The following is a 27,815-nucleotide window of genomic DNA, read 5'->3' on the forward strand; positions in this document are numbered from 1 at the left end:
GGTGTTAATACTGTGTTAGAGTCAGTTTGCTACTCCTGCCTGCCCACACAAGTGTTCAGGTTCAAAACATGGCTGTCCTAGAGCAAATCTTGAAAAGGAACAGGCAGGAATTGTCTCACTCTTTACATGTTGCACAGCACAGTAGGAGCTGCACTTTTATCAGTGCTGCAGTTCAGCATGTTTGAACTGCAGCAGAGCATCTCCCAGGCTGTACCTGCCCTGCAACAGAGCTGCAGCTCCCTGTCCTGGGCCAACAGCTTGCCTGAAGATCAATATATTTCTTGATTTCTTTTCATTTCTTCTTTTATCCAAAGATAGAAGTTGTCCTCTCAGAGGAGGGGTGAGGCTGTTAGCACACAGAGCTGCTGTCAGGAATAAAACACTTGGCTGCAGTAGAGAGCACATGGAGTGCCGGAGTTGTCTTCTCTCTTGGATAGGTCAGTGCTTGAGTGCTGAGGCTTCCTGTTGGAAAAGATGCTGTGTACAAACCCAGGTTGTCAGCTACGTGCCTTCATGTGAATCAAGTATCAACAGCTGCTTTAGACAACAGAATTTCTCAGTTCTGCCCTGCCAGGAAGCCTGATGTTAAAGAAAGAGGAGAATTAAACCAGAAACCACTGAATCCTTATTTAGTTAGGATAGTAAACTAATTCTGTCACTATTTTAACCTCTCAGTTGTCAGAACTGCAGCTGGTTGGTACCCTCAATGTAATTACATCATTATTAATTTACTTACAGTAGCAGCTTCATCTCTGAACTTTGAGCTAAGAGGAGGAGGCACACAGGTTTTCTAGAGATCATTAAAGGTGGAAAACTTCAGTCACATACAGAGCTTTGTTCTCAGCAAGCTAGGAAATAAAAATAGGGCTATACTGACAGAAAGGCTCTGGCACATGAGAGCCAACCTTCCCTCACATGCTGAGTTTTGGGTTTGAAGCAGCAGAGCTTGGAGGGCAGCAGTGTCACCTGGAACCCTGCAGCACCCTGGGAGCAGGGTCTTGCCTGATGCTGCAAAACAAAAGGGAGACACAGGAAAAGCAAGTGGAGAACTGATCCCCTTTATTGATTGGTCTGAATCCAGAAGTCACTGTCTAGTGAAGACATTGTGTGGAAATTATGATGCATGGGTTTTTCAAGTCTTAAATGATTTCATATCAGAATCACGAACCATATCAAGATGAAAGCATTGTGAAAGCGCTGATCAGAAATCAGGTAAAAATTTGTAGTAAACTACACTTTGTAAACATGACTTACAAACACCTTCCTGTCTGAAACAGGGCAGATGTAATTCCATACTTGAAGATTACTGGAATTGTGGTAAACCCTAACTTAGGCTCTGGAGAGGTTTTTACACTGGAGAAGTTAAAACTCTGATAACAAACAAAAAAAAAAGCAGCAACATTTTATGTGCAAATGCCACTCAAACTGTATCTTAGGAGATTGTGACTATCCTACTTTGGATATCTTGCTGCTGCTGCAGCAGTAACATGAAGCTTTGCAATGAACATGCTATACTTACTGTACAGGTAGCAAAGACATTTGTCTGTACATGCCTCTTTCACATTGTATTTGTTACACTAAGAAAGTGAGAACAAGTGAGTTTAAGAATGGAACTTAACTCTCCACTCCAAATTTAAATCTACAAAAAGGGCAGATCAACTCGTTTTCCAGTATATGTTGCTGTGGGAACCAAAAAAGAAAGTTAAAATAAGAGCACAGGTCTACAAACAGGATGAAAACGTCACTGCTTCAAGCCAGAAGGGTAAAGGAAAGGAGGATGAGAGAAATCTTTCTCAGAGAAAGACTGCAAGGAGATTTAAGACTGCCAACGGATCTACTGTGATGCAGTGTTTAAAAAAAGTAGCAAAATAGTTCTGTATTTTCAACAGTGTCAAGTTTCCAAATGAGTTCCTTTGGAATTTTGTTTCCCACACTTGGGGCAAAAAGGCTTTTCCTTAAAGGACTGAAAATAAATTTGCTATTGATAAATAGTTCTTTGCTTCTTCCTGTTTGTAAGTGGACCATGGCAGTCCATGGGCTGCAGAGCTCACAGGACTCGAGGTTACACACTGCATTACACCCTCCATACAACGCATCACAAATACAGCAAAACCCAAAATATTTCTCACTGGAAATAACTCCAAGGCAGAGACCCTGTTGATCAATGAGATGCAAAAGCAGTTTGGAATCTGACAGACCATGCCACCCCAGCTCAGTGCTATCTGTGAATCAGTCCTTCTACCCCAGAAGATTTGAATTCAATTCCTGAGGTCAGTGCAGCATAAAATGAAGATGCTTTTGGAGATGGATGTCAGGGCAGCCTGTGCCATCACTGCCCAGATGGAGGGATGTGTACATGAGCTACAAGCACATCATAGCAAGCATTGATAGATGAACGATTCAGGAGACTCTCCGAGTACCATATACAATTTAAAAATAAAAATCACCCTAACAAGTATTGCACACTTCAGGAGTTAAGCCAAGCATTTGTAAGGACTTCCACCAAAAGCTTGCTTAGAGGGACAGGGACTGGGACGCAGACTGCAAAATAATTATTACATAAAGATTTTTAAATCAGATTGGAGGAAGGAAAAAAATCACAGTACCTATTTCAAACTGGTTGTAACAGAAGCCAAGTAGTTGACTCGTGTGTTGCTCAATTATTCTATAAAAGCACTTTGTTTTATTTAAACTTGGGATGTGGAGCTTTTTCTTCTTAAAGGATTTATCAACCCACCCAGAGCCTCTGTTCAGAAAAGCCATTTGCTGTGGTTAAATATGACAGTAAAATTTAGTAGCCTGTTTTGACTGCATACAATGCAGAAACAGAGAACACTAAGAATAGGCTTTTAGGGCACAGTTAAAATTCCCAGTGTGCATAACAGTGAGGTATGCCTCCAGAAGCTGTTCTTTTTTTGTTTCTTTAACCTTTTAAAAATGAACCATAACATACCCATGCAATAATATTTCTGCAGTGTTGCTAAATAAAACCAACTGCACCAAAAATTTACAATGTGGCAGAATTTCAAATTCCAAAGAAATATATCATCTTATTCCAGCGAACTGGAGTTATGTTAATGTACAGAATTCACTAAGGGGTCAGTCTTAAAAATCAACATTTTCACAAGAGCTTGAACACCACTGAGAAAGTGTGTCTAGGGAAAAAAAAAATTATATAAAAGCACAATGCCTGCAGGAAGTGGCACGGCATTAAATGGGCAATGATGGTTGGGAGGTTGGGGTTCTGGTTAGGTTAGGCTGAGAGGGAGGCTAGGGTTATGAAGAGTATTCTACACTGGAGAAAATGCTTAAAAAAAATTACAAAATGACCCCCAAAGTTTAGGCAATGATTTGAACATAAGTACACCAGATACTATAGCAAGGGAAAAAACACTGCAAAAAGTACTCTCTATTTACAGAAGAATGATTTAAAAGACATTATGGTTTTCTTTACAAATAGATGTAGAGCAGGAATAGTCCACATTTTTAAAAACTCTTTACATATTTATCTTTAGTAAGTCAACCTTCTCGACCACAATCCTCCAACACACACAGCCTGTGCAGAAGGCATTTCACGGGCTCTCCAGCAATTCTTCATTGTGTGGCCCTTGCTTCTTGGAAAGTCTCTGTGGGCACAAGTCAAAAATAGATTTCTTTTTTTGACCCGCAAATTAAAAAAAAAAAAATAATCTGCATAGTTCAGTCATCACTGTCAGACAGAGTCTCATATTGTGCTGAAAGCAGTGGTGCAGGCTCTCGCTCCCAGATCCTGTTCTGTGGGTGAGTGGTTGCTTGGCTCATGGACGGGGGGGCACAGGCGATGGAGGTCGGGGGGGTGCTGCTCAGCATCCTCATGGTCAGAGGGTTGTATGGAAACTGGGTGGAACCTGCATCAAAAGGCAAAAACGTGAGCTGTTCTGAGAGATCTGTGTTGGCCTGGGCTGTGACAATTAGAAAATCCACTGCAGCAAACCCCTACATGCTGGGAGCTTCTGGGCAATATCCAGCGTTACAGTGCAACACCTGAGACTGCAAACACCTCTGAAAGAAGCCCCTTCCTCACCTGTTGATGAAGGCCTGTCTTCCCAGGCCCACACTGGAGTCTGTCTGTGGTAGTCCCCTTCTGAATGTACAGATGAGACAGAAGAAGGTCTTTCAGTTCCCAAATATCCCTGCCCAGGAATTGGAGACTTTGACTTCCTGCTGTTTGACTTGCCGATCAGCTTCTGCTTGCTGACTGCCCCACCTGGCAACACAAGGGACAGATTTCACCAACCACATTTTAGTGGTTTGTTTCTAGAAATTATCATCAGGTAGCACTGAGAAGCTTTAGGTATCCAATACACCCTGTTCTCCTTTTCCTGTTCCATCAGTGTTGCAGGAAAAGCCAGGACGATAACTGCCAACCCCACCTCTACCAATTACAGAGGTAAGACAGTGATTTTCAGTGATCCCACGTTATTCAAACCCTTGATTTATTTATTTTCTTTGAGGCCCTGGGATATTTGGGAGCTGCAATACCTGAATTTGGAGATGGATTGGCTTCTTCCCTCCGTGTCTCGTTAGTCGCCGGTACCGCGGCGCCGGAGCTGCCCGGAGCCACCGAGAGAGGCTGGGACATGACCACCCCGTGCTCCTCACTCTTGTCATCAAAGTTTCCCATCAGTGCTTTCCTAATAATGTCTTCCAGACCCAGATTACTGGCAGGATCTGCAAAGGAGTGACCCCTAGAACTGACTGCACCTGGGAGAGAAGAGAAAACACAGGGAGAGGTGGGAAGGGATGCAGAAAGTGTATCTCAGAGAAATTACAAAGGGGTGTGGGGAAAGATTTGGTCATTTTGCTTTTCCTCATGGTGCAGGAAGTAAGTTTTCATGTAGGATATTAGCTTTTAAATTTGCACCATTTCCCTCTTTTACTGGATTTCCCATAGAGTATAAATTTAAGGTATTAAAGACATTACATTTTTCTGGAACATATGTTGTTTCTTTTATTGAAGAACTTACCTGAGGTAGTGACTGCTGGCAAATTGAATATTTCAGTCCCTGGCTGAGCAGTTGCTGCAATTAAAACACAGGATTTCATTGAAATTTTCAGTACTGATGGTCACTAAGTAATCAGCAGTAGCCCTACTGCACAAAAAATGGCAAAAATATAGTTCTAGTATCATGTTCCATAATGTCAGTGTTCATTACTGGAATTATATTAAAATGCTGTTCAAAAGACATAATCATAAGGGCCAAGAAAACACAAACTATTTAGTTTCAAGACACGTTTCCAAACAGGAAAAGGTGTAGTATTGATATAAAGCAAATTACAGACACAGTTAGTTAGAATAATGTCAGGTTTTAATAACTCTCTCATTAATTATATGGTTTTCACCTCTTAAATTAAGTGTAAAAATGATGTGACAGTCCTACATATGACAATATATAAAAAAAATCTAACCTTCTAGTTCTATGGTCATAAATTATTATATGTGTTTTATATTGATAGATTTATATTAATTTGTATTATTTGATCATATTTAGGTCAGGACATCTGCAGGTGGAAGCCACATGAAGCTTAAGCTGGAAAAATTGAGTGAAAACACAATTGCTGCATACCCATGTCAGAGTCACCTCCACCAGATGAGTTCAGCTTTCGAAATATCTCCTGTTTCTTGGATTTTACCATGGGTGAAGTGTTCTCAAGTTTGGTGAAAAACGAAGGCAGGTAACTGATACTGCCTGGAGAGCGAGAGTCAGTCCTGCCAAGACCAACACGTGTCAAAGAGACAGAACTTGTAAGATGCACATTTAAATCTTCCCAAAAGCAGTCAGGCAGAAACCACCAACAGTCATATGAACACTGGGGGAGCTCAATAATAACTGGGTTTGCTTAAGCAGCAGCAATCTGACAAATAAGCTTCAATTAAAAACCCAAACAACTTGTACGTAAATTAAAAAATAATCTAAAAATGAAGTAAAAAATAATCTAGATTTCCTAGCCCAACATCCTTAAATTTCTAAAAAGTGCAATATCCCCTGCCATGTTTCTGAAAATCCCTTTGCATCTACCTAACATCCATGGACTGTGACAGCCCTGCAGCAACTGCAGAGTGGAAAACCTCAAGAAAATGAGAATCAGTTTCACCAACATGAGGCTTAAATCAGTACTTTGGGTGCTCTTCCTTCCTCAGCAGGGCAAAACAGGAGCACCCACTCCAGTGTGCATCTCCCACATGTTTGCAGACACCAGGACTGCTGGGGGCCTGTGAAGGTCCTGTGCAGTTTTGTGGTGCAGATCTGACAGACGGGGACAGGGCTGCCCCATCCATGGACACCCCACTTCACTCCTCCTGGAACCTCCTTAGCTTAGTGATATTTCAAGGGATTAACTGCTCCAGCACCCTGAGTGCTGGAAGCCTGGGTTCCTCCCCTCTCCACCAGGACAGTATCCAGGAATCCAACGAGGCAGGAGAAGAGATTTAGTGAATGATTTAATAAAATCTGTGACCTTTCTCAAAAGTCACTTCAGTTTTACAGAACTGGCAACCACAAAGAGTTTCATTCTAACATTCTCTCAGATGTGACACAGAACACTCTGCTTGCACCAAGAAACTTAAGACACCAACATGTGACCTTTCCCTCAGCCTTCCCAAAGCACCTCCCAAATTGCAAGTTTTGGATGTTAGTGCAGAAGGATTGACAGTGATTAACAACTTGCCTGTGGCACCAGAGGAAGGCCAGTTGAACTGTTCTTTAATAAAGACACAGTTTGCAGCACAAAGATTCAGAAGTATGTTTTTAGAAGGCAGTTTTACACCTACCTCTGTTCAGTAGGCTCAGTTCTTTGGGAAAGCAAAAGAACATTTTCCTGTTTCTCATGGACAACCGGGACCTGAGGTGGCGAGATTGGCTCGTAGGGCTCTGAGGGGACGTGACTCCTCTCTGGAGATTTTCCAGGCCTGCATCCATGATTCAGAGACAGATAATTACTCTCAATGCATGTACAGCAGTAGTTAACTCATGCAATTTTACAGTTCCTACATAACTGCTTATGTGTAGTTACATGTTACATGCTTCAGTGAGCTTGGTAATCTTAAAAAGATGACAATTGTCCATAACAACTCTGCAAGTTTTAGGTTATTCAATGTTTTCAGCTGTCTAAAGACTGGAAACTAAGAGAAGTAGCAAAGGGAAAACAGTTATAAGTTATGTTATGGAGCCAAGCAATTGGTGAAATTGTAGGAGACAGACTTTGCCTAAAAATAAGACTGAAAGGTGCCTTTACTTCCAATCTCCAACAAGATTACTGCACTATTTTCTATCAATATCATATCTGGGCATCAATTAAAGTTGCAGTTAGACTGAATCCCTGCATTACCTTCCCCTGGCCTTGTCAGAGAGGTTCTCAGGGGACACTCTGGCCCCTGGCCGCTGCTGGTGCACGGGCTGTGGCTGCGCCTCGGGGCTGTAGCGGCTCGAGGGCTTTGCCCGGCCAGAAGCAGGAGTTGGAGCAGGGCTGGAATTCTGGAATGTAGTGGTGGGAGGCTGCAAAGAGGCCTGAGAAGCTGCTTGGTTTCTAGCAAAGTCTTGTGTGATAATTTGCTGGATGTCACCAAAAGAAATAGAAAAGAGATTTTGATTAGACACTGGCCATAGTTTAGGTATTCATGAACTAGATGAGCCTGATGGCAACAAATGAGGTTATAAATTCACATACAATATTTTGCAATACTCCCAAATAAAAGCCATAATTATAAAACCTACACAGATGTGATCAGCCAGGGTGATGAGCCGATGGGTCCTGGGCACGTGTGCCATCCCCTCTGCCTGGGAAGAGGGAGGTGGAGGTTGCTGGGGTGACGGGGGCTCCTGCTGTGTCCTGTAGCGGTGAATGGGGCCCTCGTACGGCCTGTTGGGGTCAGCTGCTTGAAACAGAAAAGGTCACTCTGTTAAGCCTCAAGGTTTGAAACTTCTGTGCTTACAAATCTAAAAAAGGTGACTGTGAGAATATTTCCACATGTTGATGAACTTACTCTCTGCCTGGTTTGGTTTGGGTGTCTCTTGTTGATAGGGCTGCAGCTTTTCTTGAGCAGGTACAGGTGAATTTGCAGGGCTGATCACCTCAATGGCATCTCCAGGAGCTTCATACCGGTGTGAGGACACTGAATATCAAGCAAAGGTTGTGGAATAAGATGTAAATATGACAGAAAATTTTTGTTGCCTATACTTAGCAACACCAGTGCTTCCAGTAAAATGGCACCAGTGAATGAAACTCAAAACACTGTTGCCTTCTCAGGATAACTATGGTGATGCAAATACTTCCATGAAACAGTGTTCCAACATAAACCAAGTAATTTTGAGTTTCCTGACTTCTGAAAATGTTATTCTTATGATCCTGCATTCATGCTGTAGCATGGAATCTGAATAAAGCAAACAATTCCGATTTTGGAAGAGTAACTATATGCAAAAACTGTATTTGTCTATCAAGTGTTTCTGCTTTGCAGAGCTGAATATTTTATCATTAAACATTTGAATCATTTCACATCATTTCCCTAAAGGCTCAGACAGACAGCAAAGAAGTAGAGAGTTACTAAGATACGTACAACTACTGGAAGAATCTGAACTTTGAGAGCCCCTATCTCGAGCATCCTTGTCTGAAGCAATCTGGCGAGTGATGATCACATCTATGAAGTTAGCAGCAGTAATTGTGGTCTTTCCTCGAGTTCTCAGCTCTTCCTCGTACCTGGATTTAGGAGGAGGTCCTTTCTCTTTACCAGCCTCTGAATAGACTACTGATGAAGTCTGTCCCTGGGACTTGCCACCAGAGTAATTGGCAGATGTATAGGGGCACTGCACAGGCCTCTTTTCTACCTCCAGGGTCTTCTGCTCCATCTGCTGCTGGTCAGTCACCACAGCTGACCTGCGGCCCATGTTCTCCTCTATCCTGGCTCCTTCGTGCTTGTTCTCCTTTGATTTGGCAACTTCCATCTGAGGAGCAGAGGCTGCAGCATCCACGAGGGCTGCCAGGGCATCAGCAGCAGTGTTGTAACGGGAAGCTGGCAAGCCTTGAGTGATAGAGGGAGCTCCAGGGGTGAGCTGCCTGTTGGAAAACATTGAATAGCCTCAATTAGATCACATGGAAAGAACTAGAGCCATGAACATAATAAAGCAAAGCTTTTCTGACACTAATTTCTACTCAAAATGCACTGATGAAAATGCTCTGGTATATCCAATAATCCACTATATTTCATATAGTGAAATATCCTTAACTTTTTAATGCACTTTTTAATAAGGTGAAATATTAGAACAGATATCTGTGCCACATTAACTTCTAAAACATACATGATACGTAGCTGAGCAGCAGGATCCAAAGGTGTGATCACACTTGTCCCGTTAGTTCCTTGGAATATACTTGGCCTTTGCTGCAGAATGTTTTCCTGGCTTCTGACAGAGGGGGATGGGGACCGGACGTATCCGTGACTGCCAGGTCTGCCAGGCTGCTCTGCACCTGCAGGAGGGGAACAAAGCAAAATAAATGATTACTCTTACAACAGTGTAGCACTGTAACCCAATGCTGCCACATCCCTTCCCAGCTGTCTCCACCACTCTGGATACTCTTATAACAATGCAGGACTGTGTATCAATGCTGCCTCCTCCACATCCCTTCCCAGCTGTCTCCAGCACTCTGGATGTGATAGTATGTATTAAAGATTTAAATCTGTTCACAATGCTCTACATGACATGCAAGCTGTGCCAGTGACAATGAGGATTCACTCCTCTTTAGGCACTACATTGCTTTGAGAGAAAGTGGCAGAATTTGCAATTATGACCAGAACTGCAGGCAACAGGAACCTGCCTGAAGTGCAGAGTAAAAGCAAACTGCAAATTGTGTTTGCTAACAGTGACTGCATAAAATGAGCAGTTACAATGTACAAGACAAGTGATCCAAGTGTATCCATGTGCCCTCACCTGGTCGGAGATACAGTTCAGCAGGGACTGAGGTGATTCTCTCCCTCTCTCGTTCTCGTTCTCTTTCCCGCTCTCGTTCACGTTCCCTCTCCCTTTCCCGCTCCTTCTCCCTTTCCCTTTCCCGTTCCCTTTCAGCATTTGCAGCTGCAGAAGCTGCCAGGTGTGTGGGGTGTCCTGGAAGGTCCACAAGGTAAAATGAAGGAGCAAAAATATTTACTTAAGTGAAGCATGGCAATGTAAACACTTGCCTATATATTTTGCCATACACTTGCAGCAAAATTTCCCAAATACATTTTAATTCCACCCAAGACTATTCACTTATCTAGGAAGACAAAAGCTTAACACACAATGACAGTGGAAGGCTCAAAAGCCTTTTACTAAAGTGGCTGCTATACAGTTAGAAACTACACAGCTTCTAGACCCCTTCAATACATGTAAAATGGGGTTAGTGAATTACAATCAAATTACTACAAATAAAGACCTGACAGAATGTGGCAAATTCAGAATTTGACAGTGCTTCTACTGTAACTACACGAGATATCATCAAAACCCCTTTGCTATCCAAGTGAGAGGTGCATGCAAAAAGCATCTCCTGAGAAAACATCAAAAGATGACATTAATGAAAGCTGAATAAAGATGGTCAATTCTCTCAGCATGTCAGACAATTAAAGCCATCACCATGAGAGCTCTTACCTGGTGACAGAGAAGCAGGGTTGTAAGGCCTGGGAGGGAAGGTAAGCTGGGTGCCAGGGATATATGTGATTCTCTCCATGGGTGGGGTGCTGGTTCCTCCAGGATGAGGCACTAAGATAGTGGGGGCCATATTGTTCAGGTCAATGATTCCTGTCAGGAGATGACACATGTGAGAATGGCCACTCCAGGACATGGTCTACACAGTCAGCAATGAATGTTTGGTGGAGAAAATACAAGAATAAGGCAAGTGTAGAGCTATATTCCAGCTGGTTATACTCTCTTAAATCTGCCAATCAGCAATTTAGGAACATACAAAGTCAGAATTTGCATTTGTAACACTCCCTTTAATTGCCATTTGGAAAAATGCACTTCACTTCTATTCAATAATCCCATCTTTTAGCAATTTTGGGTATTACCCAAAAATAAAACAAGCATTGTTATCACAAACATTACACTTCTGGCTGTTGCTTTTATATTCTTTTTGAAGAAGTTATCATTTTGATCTGATTCTCTTTTCTGAAGTTTGATGGTGAGCTAAATATGGTTCTGATCATCAATTTAAACGAGGAGAAAACAATCTGGCTCTTGAACAGCAGTAACTCTCAGAGACTTCTCCTTAAAAAATATTGATTATAGAGGTGGTTTTCCTTTCCACAAAAGGCAGTTTCCAAATGAGCTGTGAGACATCCATGATCACAAACACATTTATACACACGGCCTTACATGAGTGCATCCGAAAAAGCCAAAACACACTTTTGAGAGGGTTACAGAAAGAGAGGCAGGCCCACCTCGTGCTCCTGCATAAGGCAGTGCCAAGGTTTGCTCCCTGGGGGACAATCCCCTGGTGACGTCGGGCCGGAGGTTGACCTGCATCTGCTGGGAGGTGATGTAGTCGTTGAGGATGGTCTGGCGCGTGTTCTCCATGGCGTACAGCTGGTACTGGCTGGGGTACCCCGGCGTGGGGGACAGCTGCCTTTGGAACAGGTAAGCAGCAGCAGCTGAGGGTGAAAGGAGGCAAAAGGAGGCGTTTAGGAAGCAGGATGATTCTGGATTAAATAAAATGTTCAGGTGTTGTCACGGATATATTTTATGAAAAATCCTTTCATTAGGATCTTTTCTCCTGAGAAGCTGAGAGGCCTCAGAAATGAAATTCAGAAATGAAATGTAAACAATGGTTATCTGCTGCTGTGGAATGCAACAGGTGCATCTGTGATTGGTATCATGTGGTTGTTTTTAATTAATGGCCAATCACAGTCCAGCTGTCCAGACTGTCTGGACAGTCACAAGATTTTATTATCATTCCTTTTCTTTCCTTGCTGGCCTTCTGAGAAGTCCTTTCTTCTATTCTTTTAGTATGGTTTAAATATATCATTTTCTTTTAATATCATATATATCATAAAATAATAAATCAGCCTTCTGACACATGGAGTCAAGATTCTCATCTCTTCCCTCGTCCTGAGACTCCTGCAAACACCACCACAAGGTGTTTGTAAAGCTTCAATGAGAGGTGATCAAGACTCTCTAGTTGGGGCAAATGAGTGAAAATAGCATTTTAATACTGGTGTTTTATTGAATTTCTGCACTGCATGCACACTGAAAGTGCTAAACAATCCAGATTGGAGAGATGACTTTAATAGAACTACAAATCCTGAAATTCTGAACATGTAAAAGGCTGAAATACCTAAAGAACTTAGAAAATACCTCACAGAAGTAAACTGAGGGATAGGTTAAAAGGAAGTCACTGTATTTAGTATCACCTGATAATCCTTCAGTGAAAATAATCAGTCTTGAACAGAGCACTTATATAGAATATATAAAGTCTATATATAATTATATAGAATTACACTTTAATTCTCTATGCTCTTCCACATCCTTCTTTGTAAAGCTTTCCTGAAGGCTTTTAATACATTCCATGAATACTTTTCTATAAATACTGTGAACTTTTTAACCAAACAGAAGCAAGTTGGCAGCTCTGAAGGGAAGTTACAACATTATACAATACTAATTTACTAAGTATCTTGGTTAGATATTAAATCACCACTAAACTGATATCAAACCATAGCTGTAAATACTCATAACTTTATAAATTATAACTGGCCATTGATAACTGCCTTATAAAAGTATCCTTTCTGTGTATCAAAGCTCACAGTATTTCTAAAACTAAAGAAAGCCAACACAAATGTATTTACCAGGATCCAGAGCCCTGTGAAATGGCATAGCAGGATCTAAATGGGGAGGGAGGTGACCCCTGTAGACTTCAGGAGTTGCTCCTCTGTGGTGAGGGTCAAAAGGACTGTGAGCCACTACAGGATCAACCCCTGGGACTGGGGATTTTGCTGGCACACTCTCCCTCTGTGTTGGAGTGAGTGTGTTCTTCCTTTCATGATTTGCTGACTTCCCAGAAGATACTCCAGCTAAAAGCAATGAAAAACCCAAGTTAATAAAATGCCTATTTCTCTATTGAAAATTTAACTGTAAAAATACACTGGTTCCCAAGGAACATTTTCAATGACTGCAATACAACAAAGAACAGAATATTTTATATCACAAAACACTTCTGCTGAAAGAACTGTACTTTAAGATTGTTTGCACTTCACTAAAACATCTTCCTCATCTAGACATTTTAAGATCAGGAATAGCTTCTGCCCTTAAACATTATCCTTGTAGGTACCACTTTCAATGTGATCCATAGTCAAATGCAAATTGGGACTGAATTGCATTCCCACTTCCCTCTTCTATTGTGGCAGATTTTCATTTCCTTATATGTATATATTCTAAAATTCATTCTAGCCAACTTCCAAATTGAGACAAGCCACTAGAATAAAATAAAGAAGAATGGAGTACATAAAAAATTCAAATAATAGAACCATTTGTCTTATTGTGGACAGGAATGACATACCCTCACTAACTCTATTCATCATGGGTGAACTCCTGGACATTGGACTCTGATAGTTCACAGGTGTCCTCCGAGCATTTGTATCATCATAAATCCCAGGGCTCAGCTGTGATTTGGGAGTTTCATGAAGGGTTGACCTGAGAACAGAGGGACCAGAGCTGACTACGGACGTGTGACGGGACCGCACGGCATCCCCGGTCTTCACATCTTCGTATTTTCCTCGCTCCACCACCTTCACGTTTTCTGGCACCATTTCCAGCTGAGGCATTCCCCGGGCAGCTTGCTTGGTCCAGTGATTAAAGATTTTACATTGTGTTTGATGGCAGACTGGCCAGAGTTGCTTTCATATTTTATGGGTGTGCCCTGAAGAGGAGGAAAAGTTCAGGTTAAGGTCATGTTGTGGAAAAAACTCGCACAGCCTGAGCTGATTGAGTCCTGTGTGAGTGTATCAGTGCTTTCTGTATTTACCTGAGATATGGAGCCTTCTATGATTGGCCTGCTTGTCTGCACCATTTCAGGAGTCTTGCGACTCTCTTGGCTTAAGAGGTCCTGCCTGGGGATCTCATGGATGGAGCGACCCATCTCCTTTATGGTGGTGACCCCATCGTAGGGCTTGCCCTTGCTGATGGCTCCTTCAAACGTCCTGATGGGAGGTGACTCTCTCTTGATCTGCTTGGGGTACTTCAAACCTTCTTCAAAACTTTCAGCTGTTGCTCTTGGTGTGCCTTTTATAGAAAGAAAGGGTCACATGAGTGGTATTAATAGCTGCTAAGTCTCTTTTTTCATAAGCAGAGTAATTAATTATATATAACAGTGAAACTTTGGTTAGCTGTAGTCTGTGATTAAGATACTCAAAGTCTAAAAAAATTATCACAAAAATAATATTGAACAATAGATTACAGAAAACCTCCCATGTCATTTCAGGTATGAAACAAAAGAAATAAATGCATCTACAGAGTTGTTAGTGTTCATTTTTAAAAAGTGCTGATTACCAAGTATTCATACTAAAAAGTCTATTTTCCAATAAGAAATAAAATCTATGTTTACACTCTAGCTTTGAACACACCATATCAAAAAGCTGCTGATTTATGCTCTGAAAACTTTTCATAAAATAAGCTCCACTTGTAACACAGCTCCTACAGTTAATAAAACTTTAAGGTTCAGAAATCCAGATTTTTGAGGCTTAATTAATGCTCCCCTTTCTAAGCCTGCAATACCTCACCTTGCATTATAGAGCCAGACAAAACTGTTCTCTCCTTTAGTTCAGCGTGTGGGCTACCCCGAGGCAGCGCTCGGCAGATTAAACCTAAAATTAAAATGAAAATAATTTAGGGAATTAAACAAGTGTTAAAAAAAAATCCAACCTTCAAACCAACAAACCCCCTCCTTCTCACACATGAGAGATGGTATCTGTACCCTGGCAGTGCCCAGAGGGCCAAGCCTCAGTATGCCAGGCATTGCAGCAACATGTTATAAACACCTCCTGCCCTAAAAAAAACATCTTTCAGTTCAAGTATTTGTGCTATTGCATAGTTGCAAGTTTTAACATATTTAGAAAACAGGAGGTGTTTTTATAATTACGCTTAACCTTTGTTTCAAAAGCAGTCACTGCTTTTCTCACACTCCACTTTCCTTGCCTAGAAAGAAAGGTGTTCATGGTGGGAAGTGGAACCAAGAAAAAAAATTCCAAAATATGCCTCAGCATGCTCCAAATTATCAAAGTTCATACTGAATCATTGGGGAAGAGAGAATTTACTGTGCCTACAGTAAGAATCTAAACAAAGTGCTTAAAACACTCAAAATTTTTCACAGTTTGAAGACAGAAAATGTGTCAGTGATGAGACAAAGCATGGAAGTACCAGAGCAGCAACTTAGAGGCAACACTGAATTTCTGTGTGCAGCCTACAAACCTCACATTCACATTGTTCCATCTGATGGACATGTCCACAAAATAGTCTCCAAGGGCTACCCAAAAATGGGACAAAATGCTTTTAAGGAGCCAGGCTCCATGGTCGAGGTAGGAAATATTTTCTTGCATTTGTATTTTTATAAAGCAATGAGAAAAGTTATATAATGACCTGCCTTGGCCTCTGCAGGCTTTGTTTGATTACAGTTTATTAAAACACCACAGCACTGGGGATGCCCTGAAGCAGGATCCTGCAGTTCAAAGAGGTTTTTTGCAGGAATGCATAAGGTCAGGGCAGTGTGATACTAATATTTAATTAAAGGGTATGGCAGAGGCTGTGCTGGTGTGACCCAGTGTTTGAGCTCCACAGGACCACTGGGACTGTGGAGAGCCAGGGACATCTGTCAGATGTGCTGAGAGCAGGAAATGTCACCTGCAGTAGCAGCAGTTGTGGTAAAACAGAAAACTGGGATCTACTCCAGTCCTGTTTCCAGCATGCTCTAACTGCAGTGCTATTGCATGGATTCGGTCATTAGTGTGATTTAAATCTAACTTCTCTGTTAGTCTGCACCCTAAAAAAACTCTAAATGCTCTTACATTAATGGATAAAAGATAAAACACCTTGGAAGCAGCTGTTTTTACCTTCCAGTGGTGCAGACCCTGGAGACTCCCTCAGTGACATCCCCTGCTTTATATTTCCTTCCATTGTATCATAGGTTCTCTTTAAACCAATTTCATGAGCAGTTCTGGGACTCCTTGTTCCTTCACGGACATTTTTAATAGCTGGCAAAATGTACAAGAGTGTGGTCAGGAAATGTGGACAACAAAAAAGGACACATGAATATTACATTAATGAGACCACAGGTCATTAATAATTAACCAACACAAATTCAATATAATATTGTAACATTAAATATCAATCTTAAAAAGATACTTTATAGTGTGTCAAAAAGTTACTTGTTAAGTTACTAATTTATCAATATTTCAACTGAAGTTTAAAGTTACATGATACATTTATTTTTATTTTAATACAAGTCATTTTGAATCTGGTTATTTACCCTTTCACAATACAATTTAATGACTGATAGGAAATAAATGGCAAAGGAATAGCTGAACTATATTTTAAACATGCATCTGCTTGGAAGCAGAAACATTTCAGCTATGGGTTATCAAAGCAGAACCTGACTTGGATCAGGTAGAATACACAAATACTCACCATCATAAGAGAGAATATGCCCACTTTTGCCTTCATAAATGACGTGGCCCTTGGCTGAGGCCTCCTCCCTGCACTTCTCGGGGCTGCTGTCCTCGGTGGCCAGGCGGGTGATGGTTCCCTTCAGCAGCGTGTCGGCGGCGATGCCGGGCTGGGCCAGAGCTGGGGTACCCTGGGAGCAAACCCAGCACAGCAATCAATGCACAGCCTCTGAGTCTTTGGGGAGCAGGGGGAGTGAAGGGGAAATACAACAAACCCCCCAAAAATTCTTAGGGCTATAATACCAACTAATTTATCAAGTATGGCTTAAACTTCTGCCTCTATTATAGACACTTAACCTAAATATGAGTGAGATTATTTCTGCTACCTTGTTAAACAACATTACCAGTGCATTTACAACCTGGAACATTTAACCTATAAATACCATCTGGGGGGAAGATAACATATACCACATGGTGCCATTAGGTTTTATTTCTGTCCAAAGCAATGAAACCTTCCCTTCTCATCTCAAAGCAGAATTGAGGCAATTGTTCCCTGTACAAAGGGATGCCAAACCAACCAAAACAGCAGCATTTAAAATGGTAAGACAAAAGAATTTCCCTTCTTGGATTTAAATAGAATCTGCACAAGACTGGTTACACTTGGTTTGAATAGTTGAACTCAGGTGTGATGCAATTTTCAGGAAAGTTTCCTTCAGTTAGGTTTACCAAAGGCTCTGGTATTATTTATTTGAAAACTCATATATATGAAGATGAAATCACGGTAATGCTGACTTTAAATAGTGGGGTTTGAACATCTGATTGGATTGAAAGTTCTTTTCCTAAGGCAGTTCCTACCCTGTGATAATAATTTACTTTTTTAGACATGCAAATACATTCACAATGATAGTCTGAAGATGAAGATCTGTTTTGCTACAGCCTTCCCAGCAGTCAAAGGTAAAATACCTGAGTTATGGAGCCTCTCAAAGAAGGAATGGTCTCAACTGAAACTTTATTGGTTGGAGTTCCTCGTGTTATACTCCCCTCCTGTATTGTTGTGGTACCTGATTTGAAATAAAGACATCCTGATAAATCAGAGAATAAAAAAAATCCATTCCCTTTGAAATAATTAAAAATTCTATTGAGAACTGTTAGTATACATTAAAATACAGGGGAAATTTCAATTTAACAGCTGGCATATGAGGCAGTTAGGCTATTTCCTCTTTTAACATAGCCTTTTACAGACTACAAGTACTTTATAGCATTAACTTACAGCAGTTAATTTATTTTGTTTTGATGAATTTGCTGTAGTGAGCAACTTTATTTTGAAATTGGCATGGCTCATAAGAAATATTTTTAAGTGAGCCATGCAGACAGGAGGAGCCAGCTACAAATACACATGCCTTGGAAAACAGGGAACAAATTAATCCTGTAATCTTATGATATATATATAATCATAGAATACTTTTAAATAGCACTTCAGCAGTTAATTCTCTGGGGTTTATCAGGCTCTGACAAGAGTTTTTTACTCTGTGTGACTTTCTTTACCTCTCACAACACTTTCGTGTTGTGCCCTGACCAGGAGTCCCTCAGGTTGGGAATTCTGGCTTCTGGGTGAGAATTCTTCTTGCTTGATATAGGGCAGAGAAGCTATTGAGGAGAAGAAAGAGAAAAAGGTTGAGGTTTTTTAATTTCCTTTAATTATGGATCATTAAATAGTCTGTATAAAACATGTCAGCTTTTCTTTCCTTACCAGATTTGGCTGACTCTTGCTGCCTTGGCAGCCCAAGGGATATAGAACCCACTGATGGCTTTGCAGTTTCTTGGGCGTAGGAAGCTTGACTGTGGGATGTTAAATAAGTGCCAGGTGTTCCCTGAAACAACAAATAGATGTTAATTCTTGTTTCTGGAATGAGGAGTCACATCTCTGTTTACAGGAGAATGCTAAAATTAGTGTGATCCTATCTGGAAATTGCTACAGTGCCTCACTGCCATGTCCCAAAGCACAGAGTAGCAGGAGTGGAGTGTCACTGGTAGTTTGGAGATGCAGGTCACCTAAACTGGATATCCATGCCCTTAAATGGGGGTAAATGTTCCATTTCTAAAGCTCCTTTGGACTTTTAGAATGATATGTACAGGCAGGTCTTAAGGATTAATGCTGTGACTCCATAACTGAGTACAAAAAGTTGGAGATTGGAGAAAGTGAAAAAAAAAAAGCAAGACAGATTTTCAAATAATAATTCTCTTACTTGTGAGATTGAGCCTCCCATGATGAAGGAAGGTTTTTCTGATGGCACACTGGTTTTGGAGGATGGAATGAGAGGTGGTGGTGGTCTGGTGGGTCTGGTTGTGGGCAGGCGAACTCCTTCAGGAATATTGGTTATCACCTGGTGAGGGGCTGGCTGGAGAACTTGAGGGGGAAAATTGTACATTAAACACTGCAGTGTGAACAGAAATAGCACAGAACAGCCTCATTGGGCTAGAAAAACACTGAGCAGCTATTCACATGCACACACAGAAAATGATCTTTCTTCTATTAACTCACAAAGTGTTTAGAGGATAATTTCATGCTCCAAATCTTTACCTGGAGGGACACTGTAGCGAGCTGCATTCATCTCAGGCTGGGGAGAGGCTTTATTGACTTCTCTTGGAGATAACCTGTAGGGTGATGCTGACCTTGTGGCTGGATTTTGCACTTGTGCTTCCTGTTCTATTCTCTTGACCTCAGCATAAGGCATATAGGCCACTGGTTTTCCTGGGAGGGGTGAAGTAATCAGAAATAGAAGAACCCTGGGTTAGAAACTGGAGTCAAAAGGTCCAATTCACAGCACAGTTTTAAAGAAGGGACTACTCCAATGCTAGACACACCCATCAGGTACAAACAGTGCAATTGAAAAGAAGTATTAATGTGTTCCACCAAACTTTTGTGCCCTATTTCAGTGCCCAGTGTCCATGTATGAGCACAGTTAAGATGAATGTTTTACTGCATGGAGTACACACTCCCACCTACACCTTAAGCTTCTGGAAGGGCTCCCTTAGAACAGAATCATCTGCTCTTCACACCCCCGTGCTCCATCTTTCTCTGTAGGAACAACTCATTTTTGGGTTTGGCCCAAACAGAACCAGTTTTCTGCCTTTATATAAAGGGGTTACAAGGCAGCTGTTCAACAGTAAGTGCAGCAGAGGGGGCAGGTCCCTTCCAACAAGTTCATTATCAGTTCCTTACCACACTAAACTGTCACTCTCCAACGAGGCAGCAGTGTAACACACAGAAACAAAGCACAGCTGAGGAACACCAACCTTCCCACTCCACACTGGGGCTCTTGGAGGTGCCACAGGGGCTCACAGCACTCCGATATTCCATGTCCAGCTGCTCCTGGCGCTGCCGCTGCTCCTCCAGCAGGGCTGACTCGTGCATGGCCTTGATGTGCCTCTGGTAGAGGGCATAACCACTGACTGGGGTGCCCACGGGGACAGAGCAGGGGCTGCAGGAAACCTGGGGACAGCAAGGGGACAATGCCAGGGACACCCTCACAGGCACTTTATGGAGGAGCTGTGGAGCTCAGCTACCCCTGCAGTCTGGGTGTTTCAAAAGGTTCACACCTGGTTTTAAGCTGCTTGGTTGTACTTAACCTACTTTCCCCATGAAAAATACAATAATAAAGCAAATCATATTTTTCTTCATTTGTTTAACTTTTTTTTTCCTGACTAGATTTAGGGGTAACAAACACTCCTTCAAACATCAATGAAAAGTGCCCATACCATAGGTGGGATGACAGCAGCTCGGTGGTGAAGCTGTTGCAGGTCCATCTGCCCTTGCTTTATTGTGGATGATACCAGGATTGACCCAGTGGGATTTAACAGTGAGGGCTTTGACTCTCTGCTGAAGATACTGGAAAAAGAGACAGAAGGGAAAAATATCACCAAAAGGAGCAAGATTATACATCTTTAAAAAATTACAGCCACAACTCTTAAATTCAAAAAACCAACACAATTATCAAAGTGGACAAAGAGCTGAAAAGTCAGAACCATGTTGTGTTTTGTCCCACAGCACATATGGTAGAGGAGGCAACAGATGCTGCTACATTTTCATAATACACAAAAATACCAAAATAGGAGCTCAGAATCTCCCACATCAGAAATTTAAGTGTGCAGTACTTACATCAGTGCAACCTTCTTTGTAGAGAGTGCTTTGGAAAAACACCAAGGGTAGGAAGGACTATGTGTATTTAGTCCACAGAAAAGAAACAATAGTCTACAACAAAATTATTTCCCATGGAGGGCTAAGACATTTGTGGAAAGATGATGTTTGAAAAGGCAAGGGAGTGCACAAACACCATCACCTGCACTCTTCCAAAGCCCACATGCACTCCATGACACTGAATACTTTTGACATTTAAACATCTATCCCTGGCACTGTGTGTATATTAAACCACTGAGAGGGAGGGGGGCACTGGCTCCAGTGCCACGCTGGGGTGACACAGGAACTGCACCAACAGAACACTGAAAGGACTTCAAATACCCTCAGTGGTGTCAGCCATTCCCAAAAGAGAAACAGCTCCAGAGATTGTCCATTCAAAGCCCTACTCACCCCTGCCTGTCAGGTTCTCCATCAACTTCCTCATCAGCACTGCAGGTGGCACTGGAGTCATTATCTGAATGGGATTCTGGTCTGGCTGCAGTCACTTGCTGGGGCAGGCTGTAGTCCATTTCCTCTGGTTCTGACTTTTCCTTGGGTTTCTCCATCTCTCTCTCTTTGGTATCACTCTCTATTTTCACTTGAATATTCTCTGGTAGCCTCATTTCAGTCTCTACAGGTTCTACTTTGGTATGAACTGGAAGAGTAATCACAGGCTTAGCTTCAGCTGAATGGCTTCTACTGTCCACCTCCATAGGCTCCTCAGCCTCAGTGTTTATTTCTTCCTTGACCTGGGGCTCAGGGTTCTGAGTTTCAGCTGTTGTTACACTTTGGGCTGGTAAGGAGGGAGATGTGCTGGTTGCAGGTTTAATGGCAGATTCCTGCTCTGCTGGGGCCTCAGTGGTTCCTTTTGGAGCAGTGGGCTCAGATGGAGTTTCTTCAGTTGGTTTAGCAGGTTCTGCTGGAGTTGGAGATGGAGCACTTTCTGTATCAGAACTATTTTCAGCACCTGGGGAAAAAATGTTTTGCCATGGAGGTTCAATCAATGAAATCTGAAAATTTGGGTGCAATAAGGATCCATCAACTTTAACCAATCCATCTGCAACAACAATTTTGACTTATAATAGAAATGGACAATTGGCTGAATTACAGAAACACTGCAACTAAAAAATACCAACTACTCAAAACCCAACACTTACTCATCTGTTCTCATTCACTGTTTATGAGTTCTATTGCCTTTTGGTCCACAAAAGACCAGCCAAGATTGACTGATGTTGAGTGTCTATAAATAAGCAGTTGCAACCAACAAATATGTATTAAAAAAACCACAACCAAAAAAAAAAAAAAAACCACTTGAATTTGCTTGTCTGAAGCATTACTGAGACTACTGACTACCAAAGGTTACATTTATTTGATTCAACTTGTTTCAGCACTCCAGATGACAGCATAATCAAAGCATCTCAAAATACTAAGCAGCAAACATCTTTAGGCTGCTAAATTCTAAAAATGCTGCATCCCCTTGAGCGAGTTCAAGTTACTGAAACTCAACTGAAAGAGCATTTGAACAACAACAACAACATCATGAAGTGGAACACAGTTTTCTGAGCATATAATTGGCACAAACCATAGGCTCCTTTCTGTGCACACACCAGTTTCCTTCCAGAAAAGTTACCTTCACTGTCTTCTGGGTTCTCTTCTTCATTAGATGCTTCAATGTCTTCATCCTCCTGGGCTGACACAGTGGAAGCCACACTCTCACACTGGGACACATCTCGCTCCTCTCGGGGCCTTCGCGAAGACTGAGGAAGACACAGCATTGACAATGTACTGAAAATTCACAATTATTGCCTTTTACCACATCCCCATTTACCAATCTGAGGCTGAAATGAAGGACAGAGAATCTCTATTTAGCACAGTCATTCACAAGGGGACACTTTTCCAACTTCAGGCCAACTTTTGCTGCTCCTGACCAAAACCAAGTTTGGGAACCAACCGCGGTCTCACAGCGCTTTTGGGGGACAACAGAACAATTGCAGCAAACAGACCCTGAGGTTCTTCACCTCAGTGAGAGTAGTACTGCAGCTTAGAGGATTCCCACACACAGCATTCTACTTTCAATGCCCCCAAACCTTCAGTTCCTGGACTTCTGCCACCTGTCCTGCTCTGTTTGGTAAGGTCAGTGCTTGCTGTGTTTCAGGAGCTGTTGTACATCTACAGCTGCTCATGCACTGGTGAGGAACGTGACTTTCAGAACACTGAAGAACTCTTCAGGCTCAAGTGTTTTACCTAACTACAAAACCTTCTCTTGCAGTTTAAAGCAAGAAGTGGTTACTGTCACAGGTCAGTGAGCACCAGACACCCTTACTAGGAGATTTATGTCACAACATACAAACAAGTAGAAAAGGAAATCAGTGGAGATTGCAAAACAGCCTTAGTGAAGCGTGATGCATGACTTCAGAAATAACCCAAGTTTTCTCCTGCAAAATACTCAATGTCCACAGCATTCACCTTCTGTTTGTGCTGTTGGAGGAGACTGTCCAGGTTGTGTCTCCTTTTGTAGTTGAAGTAGAAGTTCTTACACTGAGCTTCACTTTTCGTCCCAACCATTTTGGCAATCGCTGCCCAGTTTCGCCCATGTTCCACTAGACCTGGTCAGACATAAAAGAACCAATATTTACTGTGATCAATAGCTCAGCTATACAAACCTCAATAAATGGAACAACAATGCCTATGGGAAGGCAAGACAGAGAAGTACTGCTGTCCAAACAGTTCTAAGTAACCCACAGGAAAAGAGTCAACATAAGTCTCAAAAGATGATTTTGTCTCTTAAAGCTGCTTGCTTTTTCTTTTTATACAAAAAAACCAACAGCAATTTCCAAATCAGCATAGTGTTGGCAAAAGTCACAGCAAATATATTCAGTGATTCGGTGAATCCTTGAAATTTTGTAAATGCAAGTATCCAGAAGGAAGTCAAAGGCTTTACAAGGTTTACCTTTCTTAGCAACTTCCATTTCTTCTTCTGTCCAACGGGATGTCTCCACAGGCTCTGTAGAAGCTGAAAGAGAAACAAAGACACTGAGCAGAGAAAAGACCAGGATTCATTATCATGGCACCAATTATGAATCCCATAGTCAAGAAATCTATTTACATTATGCCTTGCTCAGGCCACTGGGGAAAGCTCTCTTGTCAGAGGGAAGCAGTCAATCTCCATTAAACCAAGTCAGATACAGAAGGAACAACCAAAAACTCAGCAGAGAAAACGCTTCAAAACTATTCTGCCTACAAAACTGAGATTAATTCTTTGTCAAGGAAGATTTGTAAGTAACTTAGATGCATTTATCGCTAAAATTTTATTTAAAATGTCAGTAATTACCATCAGCTAGTAAAAGCAGCAATCCAATATGCTCTAAGCTAGTTCAGTGCTGTCTCACTGCTGGAATGGTTATTTATTGGGTAGTGGTTGTCAAGAAATCTACTATTCCTGTATTAACTGAGTCTCCAACTGGATAAATGGACAAAAAGAAAAGAAAACAAAAACCCCCAATAAGTAAAAGCAAGCAGGAAACTAAGTATGATTCGATACAAAGTGCTTTAATGCTTTTCATTCACTCCTCTGGATTTTGTATCATTCTGTTTAAATTTCTGAACAGCACTGAGCAGCACCAGTCTCCATTTCCTTTCTGTAAAATCTGCCATTACACACAGCATGTAACAAAGACCCTGCAACAGCTTCCATTAACAAACCTCAAAAATAGGACACTATAAGGTATCTTATCCACTGAAAAAATATTTTAGGCTTTTCAGAAAATCCTGCAAAAATAGTTTAAAAATAAAACAAAAGCAAAACCCACTATTGCTTCAGACTTATAAAACCCCACTGTATCAATGGAGCAAGACTGTTTCTCACAATCTCTGTTGTTTACAGTTATACAAGACCTGATGTGCCCACTTACTCTGTTCTTTATAGGCAGAACATCTGAGTAACAGAAGAGTTGTTACAAGCTCTAGAATAGCAGCTGCCTGTAACTACTCAGCTGAAGCATGAGGAGCAACAAAATTTGCCACAGCAGAGCACTGCAAGAAAAAACCACACCGTGCCCTGCCATCCTGGATAATTATTTACCAGCCACAAGATATTCTGGTATTTCTGCATCAACACAAAGTAGGTCAGCCTTTTCCAAAATACACTCAGAGACTGCATCGTCTTTTTTAACCATACCAGCCAAGAAAGTAACATTTCATTTTTAAAAAGCCTCTTGCCATCTAATGCAGAAACAACAACTTGCCAAGATCTATTTCAGCTTATGAAACTCCCTGAAGTACTCAAATATCAGGCCAATTATTTAAGAGCATCCTCAGTGAGCTGCAGCCTGTAAGTGAATCTGTGTCACGGGCACCTGGATCTCTGCAGCCCCATCATGAACCTGCCCAGGGAGACAAGGTGTTACCACACAAGGGCTGAACTGCCTTTTCTCCCCTCACATCATCATCATCATTCTAACAGTCAGCTGATTGCACATGCACTATTCATGAAGTTACACTTGTGAAGTTTAGCAGTTCCACACAGTCACAAAATTATAAGCAGGGCTAAGAATAAAGCTGGAATATTAAACAGGAAAACAGAAGTGCACTGCATGCCCGTGTCAGTGAGGAGCCTACACCAGCTGGGAGTGCTGTAAATGCTACTCACAAGGTTCTGGTGGGGGTGGCAGAGGTGGTGGTGGCTCTTCAGTGGCTGCAGCTGCAGCAGCATTTGCCTGTGCAGCTTCATTTGTCATTGACCTGGTGATTCTGCCCTTACGCCGACCTTGGCTGTTGGCGGTTTTCCGGCCCCGAGGAGCTGCCTGCTCCCTTTCCTCTGTTTCCTCTGGTGCAACTTCAGTTTTGTCCTTTTCTTTGGTATTCTCTCTGGAAATAGGGGAAATATAATTCAGTCACATTCAGAGAGCCATTGTGAGCAGATATTCCTGAATATCAACAGACACAAAGAAAACTCCATAAACTCAAAAGATGCCTTTAGTGAAACAGAATTCACTTATTGCCCACAACTTCCAGTTGCCAGCCAGTAACACAGATACATGATTTTGTCAACTTCAAAGAAAATATGAACACTTCATGTGTGATAGAACATATGAGAAAAGCCCAAATCAACAAGATATGGAAATGATTACATGTGCAAAATAATAATTCCATTACTTTTCCCACTGATCTGTTTAACTCAACAAGACAGAGAAATTCGTATGTCCAAAAAAAATGTTTCATACACAAAAGGAATAGTTTTCAGTTCAGATTTCACTGGCAGGCTAATGCAAATCCTGTTCTGATCCTTGCCAAAACCTGCAATCTAGGGTGAATTCATGCATTTCAGCACATACACACTTACTTAGATTCCTCCTTCTCATCCTTCTCCTCCTCATCTTTCTTTTCCTCCTCTTTTTTTTCTGATTTGTCTGATTTTTCCTCTTCTACCTTTTCTTCTACCTTTTCTTCTTGAGAAGGACGAGCAATCTGTTGCTGAAATGGAATAGGATTTAGATGATAATTTGATCAGACAAAGGTGCAGCATCTTGTCCTCAGAGCAGCACAAAAACTGATGCTGCTTACTTCCCACTTGATAATATTTTAAGTTACAGGCAGTGCACAATGGTCAGCATAAGAACAGAAGAACTCTGCTTTATATCATATAAATTCCCTGGAAGTACAGGAGGTTTCTGTAGCATGAGCATGGAGGTGATTGTGTACAATCACACACTGGCTGCTGTGTGTCCCACTAAAAATGAACAGCTGAGTTTTAAAAGTGCTTAGGGAGGTTTGACCCATGCAGTGAGGGTGTTGCTCCTCTCCAATTTTATTTTTAACTTCATGCATTTTATAGTGAAACATGATCTTACAACTGGGGAGCAGAAGGTCTTGGAGCATGAAAGCTATCAGCAACTCTGAGTGGCTTTCTCAGAACTGCCACTAGTATTTAAGAAATATAATTGTTAAAAAAATTGGCTTGGGAATTTTAGACTTACATTTCCAGCGAGTTTACAGAAAGAATTATTAAAAGAACCAACAAAACCTCTTTCTCTGCTGAGATGACAGTTTTACAAGCACTGTGCTTGTCTCAAACAGATACCCAGAGTACATTTGGCAATTCATGGAAGGAAGGACAGAAAACAACAAGACAAGGACAGAGAATTACAGGATTGCTGTTCTAGCACTTCATGAACTCAGATTTTACAGTCTACTGAAAAATTCCCCAAAACAGGCTTTTCTTTTTCACAGAGGAAGCAACCTCCCTATGAGTGCAGCAGCAGGTGTCACTGTTTCACTAACTAAACTGAGGCTGGAAATAGTCACAAACTGACTTGGTTTTGACATTTTAACAATGTGAACTGGAGCAGAAACCCTAAACACTAACCACTATCATCTTGCTGCAAATTATTAGCAATTAAGGTGCTGGTTATTGATTATGCAAAGACTTCCTTCAAGCAAGATGTCAGAGACGTGCTAAGATAAATTATTTCCACCTTGCTAGATAGACTGACTTGAAAACAAGGAGTTAAAACTGCATTAAAAAAAAATTAAAGAAAATTATTTTACATCTAATCTATTTAGAAAACAGCTGTTGACAATCCTGTTTTTAATAGGACAAGTTAACATCACTTGGTTGGTTCTCTGTTACCCATAACTTTATTTAAGCTGCATAATCAATGCATAAACACAAACCTTGAAGGAGTCGAAGCCTCGGTCAGCGACGTTCCTGCACATTCATCTGCTGATTGAAACTTTTACTGGCCACAAAGGGGATGGGCTTGAGCTCAGGGCACGGCTCAAAAGGGCAAAACCCACCCAGCAGCAACATCACAGAGCTCCTTAGCAGAGGCTGCCTGACCCAGCAACGTGTTTATTCCAGGAAATGGTGTCATTCTGCCACTTAAGCTCCTGCAGCAGTGCTGCCCCTCTCACACAGCACCCTCTAATCTCCCCGGAGTCACCAGAGGTGATCCCCGTCACACACAGCCCTGAATTTCTGGCTGCTCTCAT

General features: G+C 41.6%; 1 protein-coding gene across 1 annotated transcript in view; it reads right to left on the reverse strand.

Moving 5' to 3' along the window:
* Positions 1-1,042: 1,042 nt before the first annotated feature.
* NCOR1 (nuclear receptor corepressor 1) overlaps positions 1,043-27,815 on the reverse strand; it is a 55,703-nt gene continuing 28,930 nt past the window's right edge. Inside the window, 34 exon segments of the mRNA XM_036395330.2 lie at positions 1,043-3,887; positions 4,064-4,246; positions 4,522-4,743; positions 5,007-5,060; positions 5,607-5,749; positions 6,812-6,949; positions 7,369-7,592; positions 7,755-7,912; positions 8,024-8,152; positions 8,594-9,090; positions 9,333-9,498; positions 9,960-10,133; positions 10,653-10,802; positions 11,441-11,650; positions 12,842-13,066; positions 13,552-13,824; positions 13,827-13,911; positions 14,017-14,273; positions 14,771-14,854; positions 16,097-16,237; positions 16,671-16,839; positions 17,612-17,709; positions 18,194-18,295; positions 18,399-18,519; positions 18,895-19,055; positions 19,230-19,400; positions 19,946-20,141; positions 20,408-20,537; positions 21,237-21,792; positions 22,456-22,582; positions 23,292-23,431; positions 23,776-23,838; positions 25,474-25,691; positions 26,167-26,297. Of these exon segments, the coding sequence (XP_036251223.1) occupies positions 3,700-3,887; positions 4,064-4,246; positions 4,522-4,743; positions 5,007-5,060; positions 5,607-5,749; positions 6,812-6,949; positions 7,369-7,592; positions 7,755-7,912; positions 8,024-8,152; positions 8,594-9,090; positions 9,333-9,498; positions 9,960-10,133; positions 10,653-10,802; positions 11,441-11,650; positions 12,842-13,066; positions 13,552-13,824; positions 13,827-13,911; positions 14,017-14,273; positions 14,771-14,854; positions 16,097-16,237; positions 16,671-16,839; positions 17,612-17,709; positions 18,194-18,295; positions 18,399-18,519; positions 18,895-19,055; positions 19,230-19,400; positions 19,946-20,141; positions 20,408-20,537; positions 21,237-21,792; positions 22,456-22,582; positions 23,292-23,431; positions 23,776-23,838; positions 25,474-25,691; positions 26,167-26,297 (6,084 nt within the window). The 3' untranslated portion in view covers positions 1,043-3,699.

This window comes from Molothrus ater, chromosome 21, assembly GCF_012460135.2.
Source record: "Molothrus ater isolate BHLD 08-10-18 breed brown headed cowbird chromosome 21, BPBGC_Mater_1.1, whole genome shotgun sequence".
NCBI classification, from domain to species: domain Eukaryota; kingdom Metazoa; phylum Chordata; class Aves; order Passeriformes; family Icteridae; genus Molothrus; species Molothrus ater.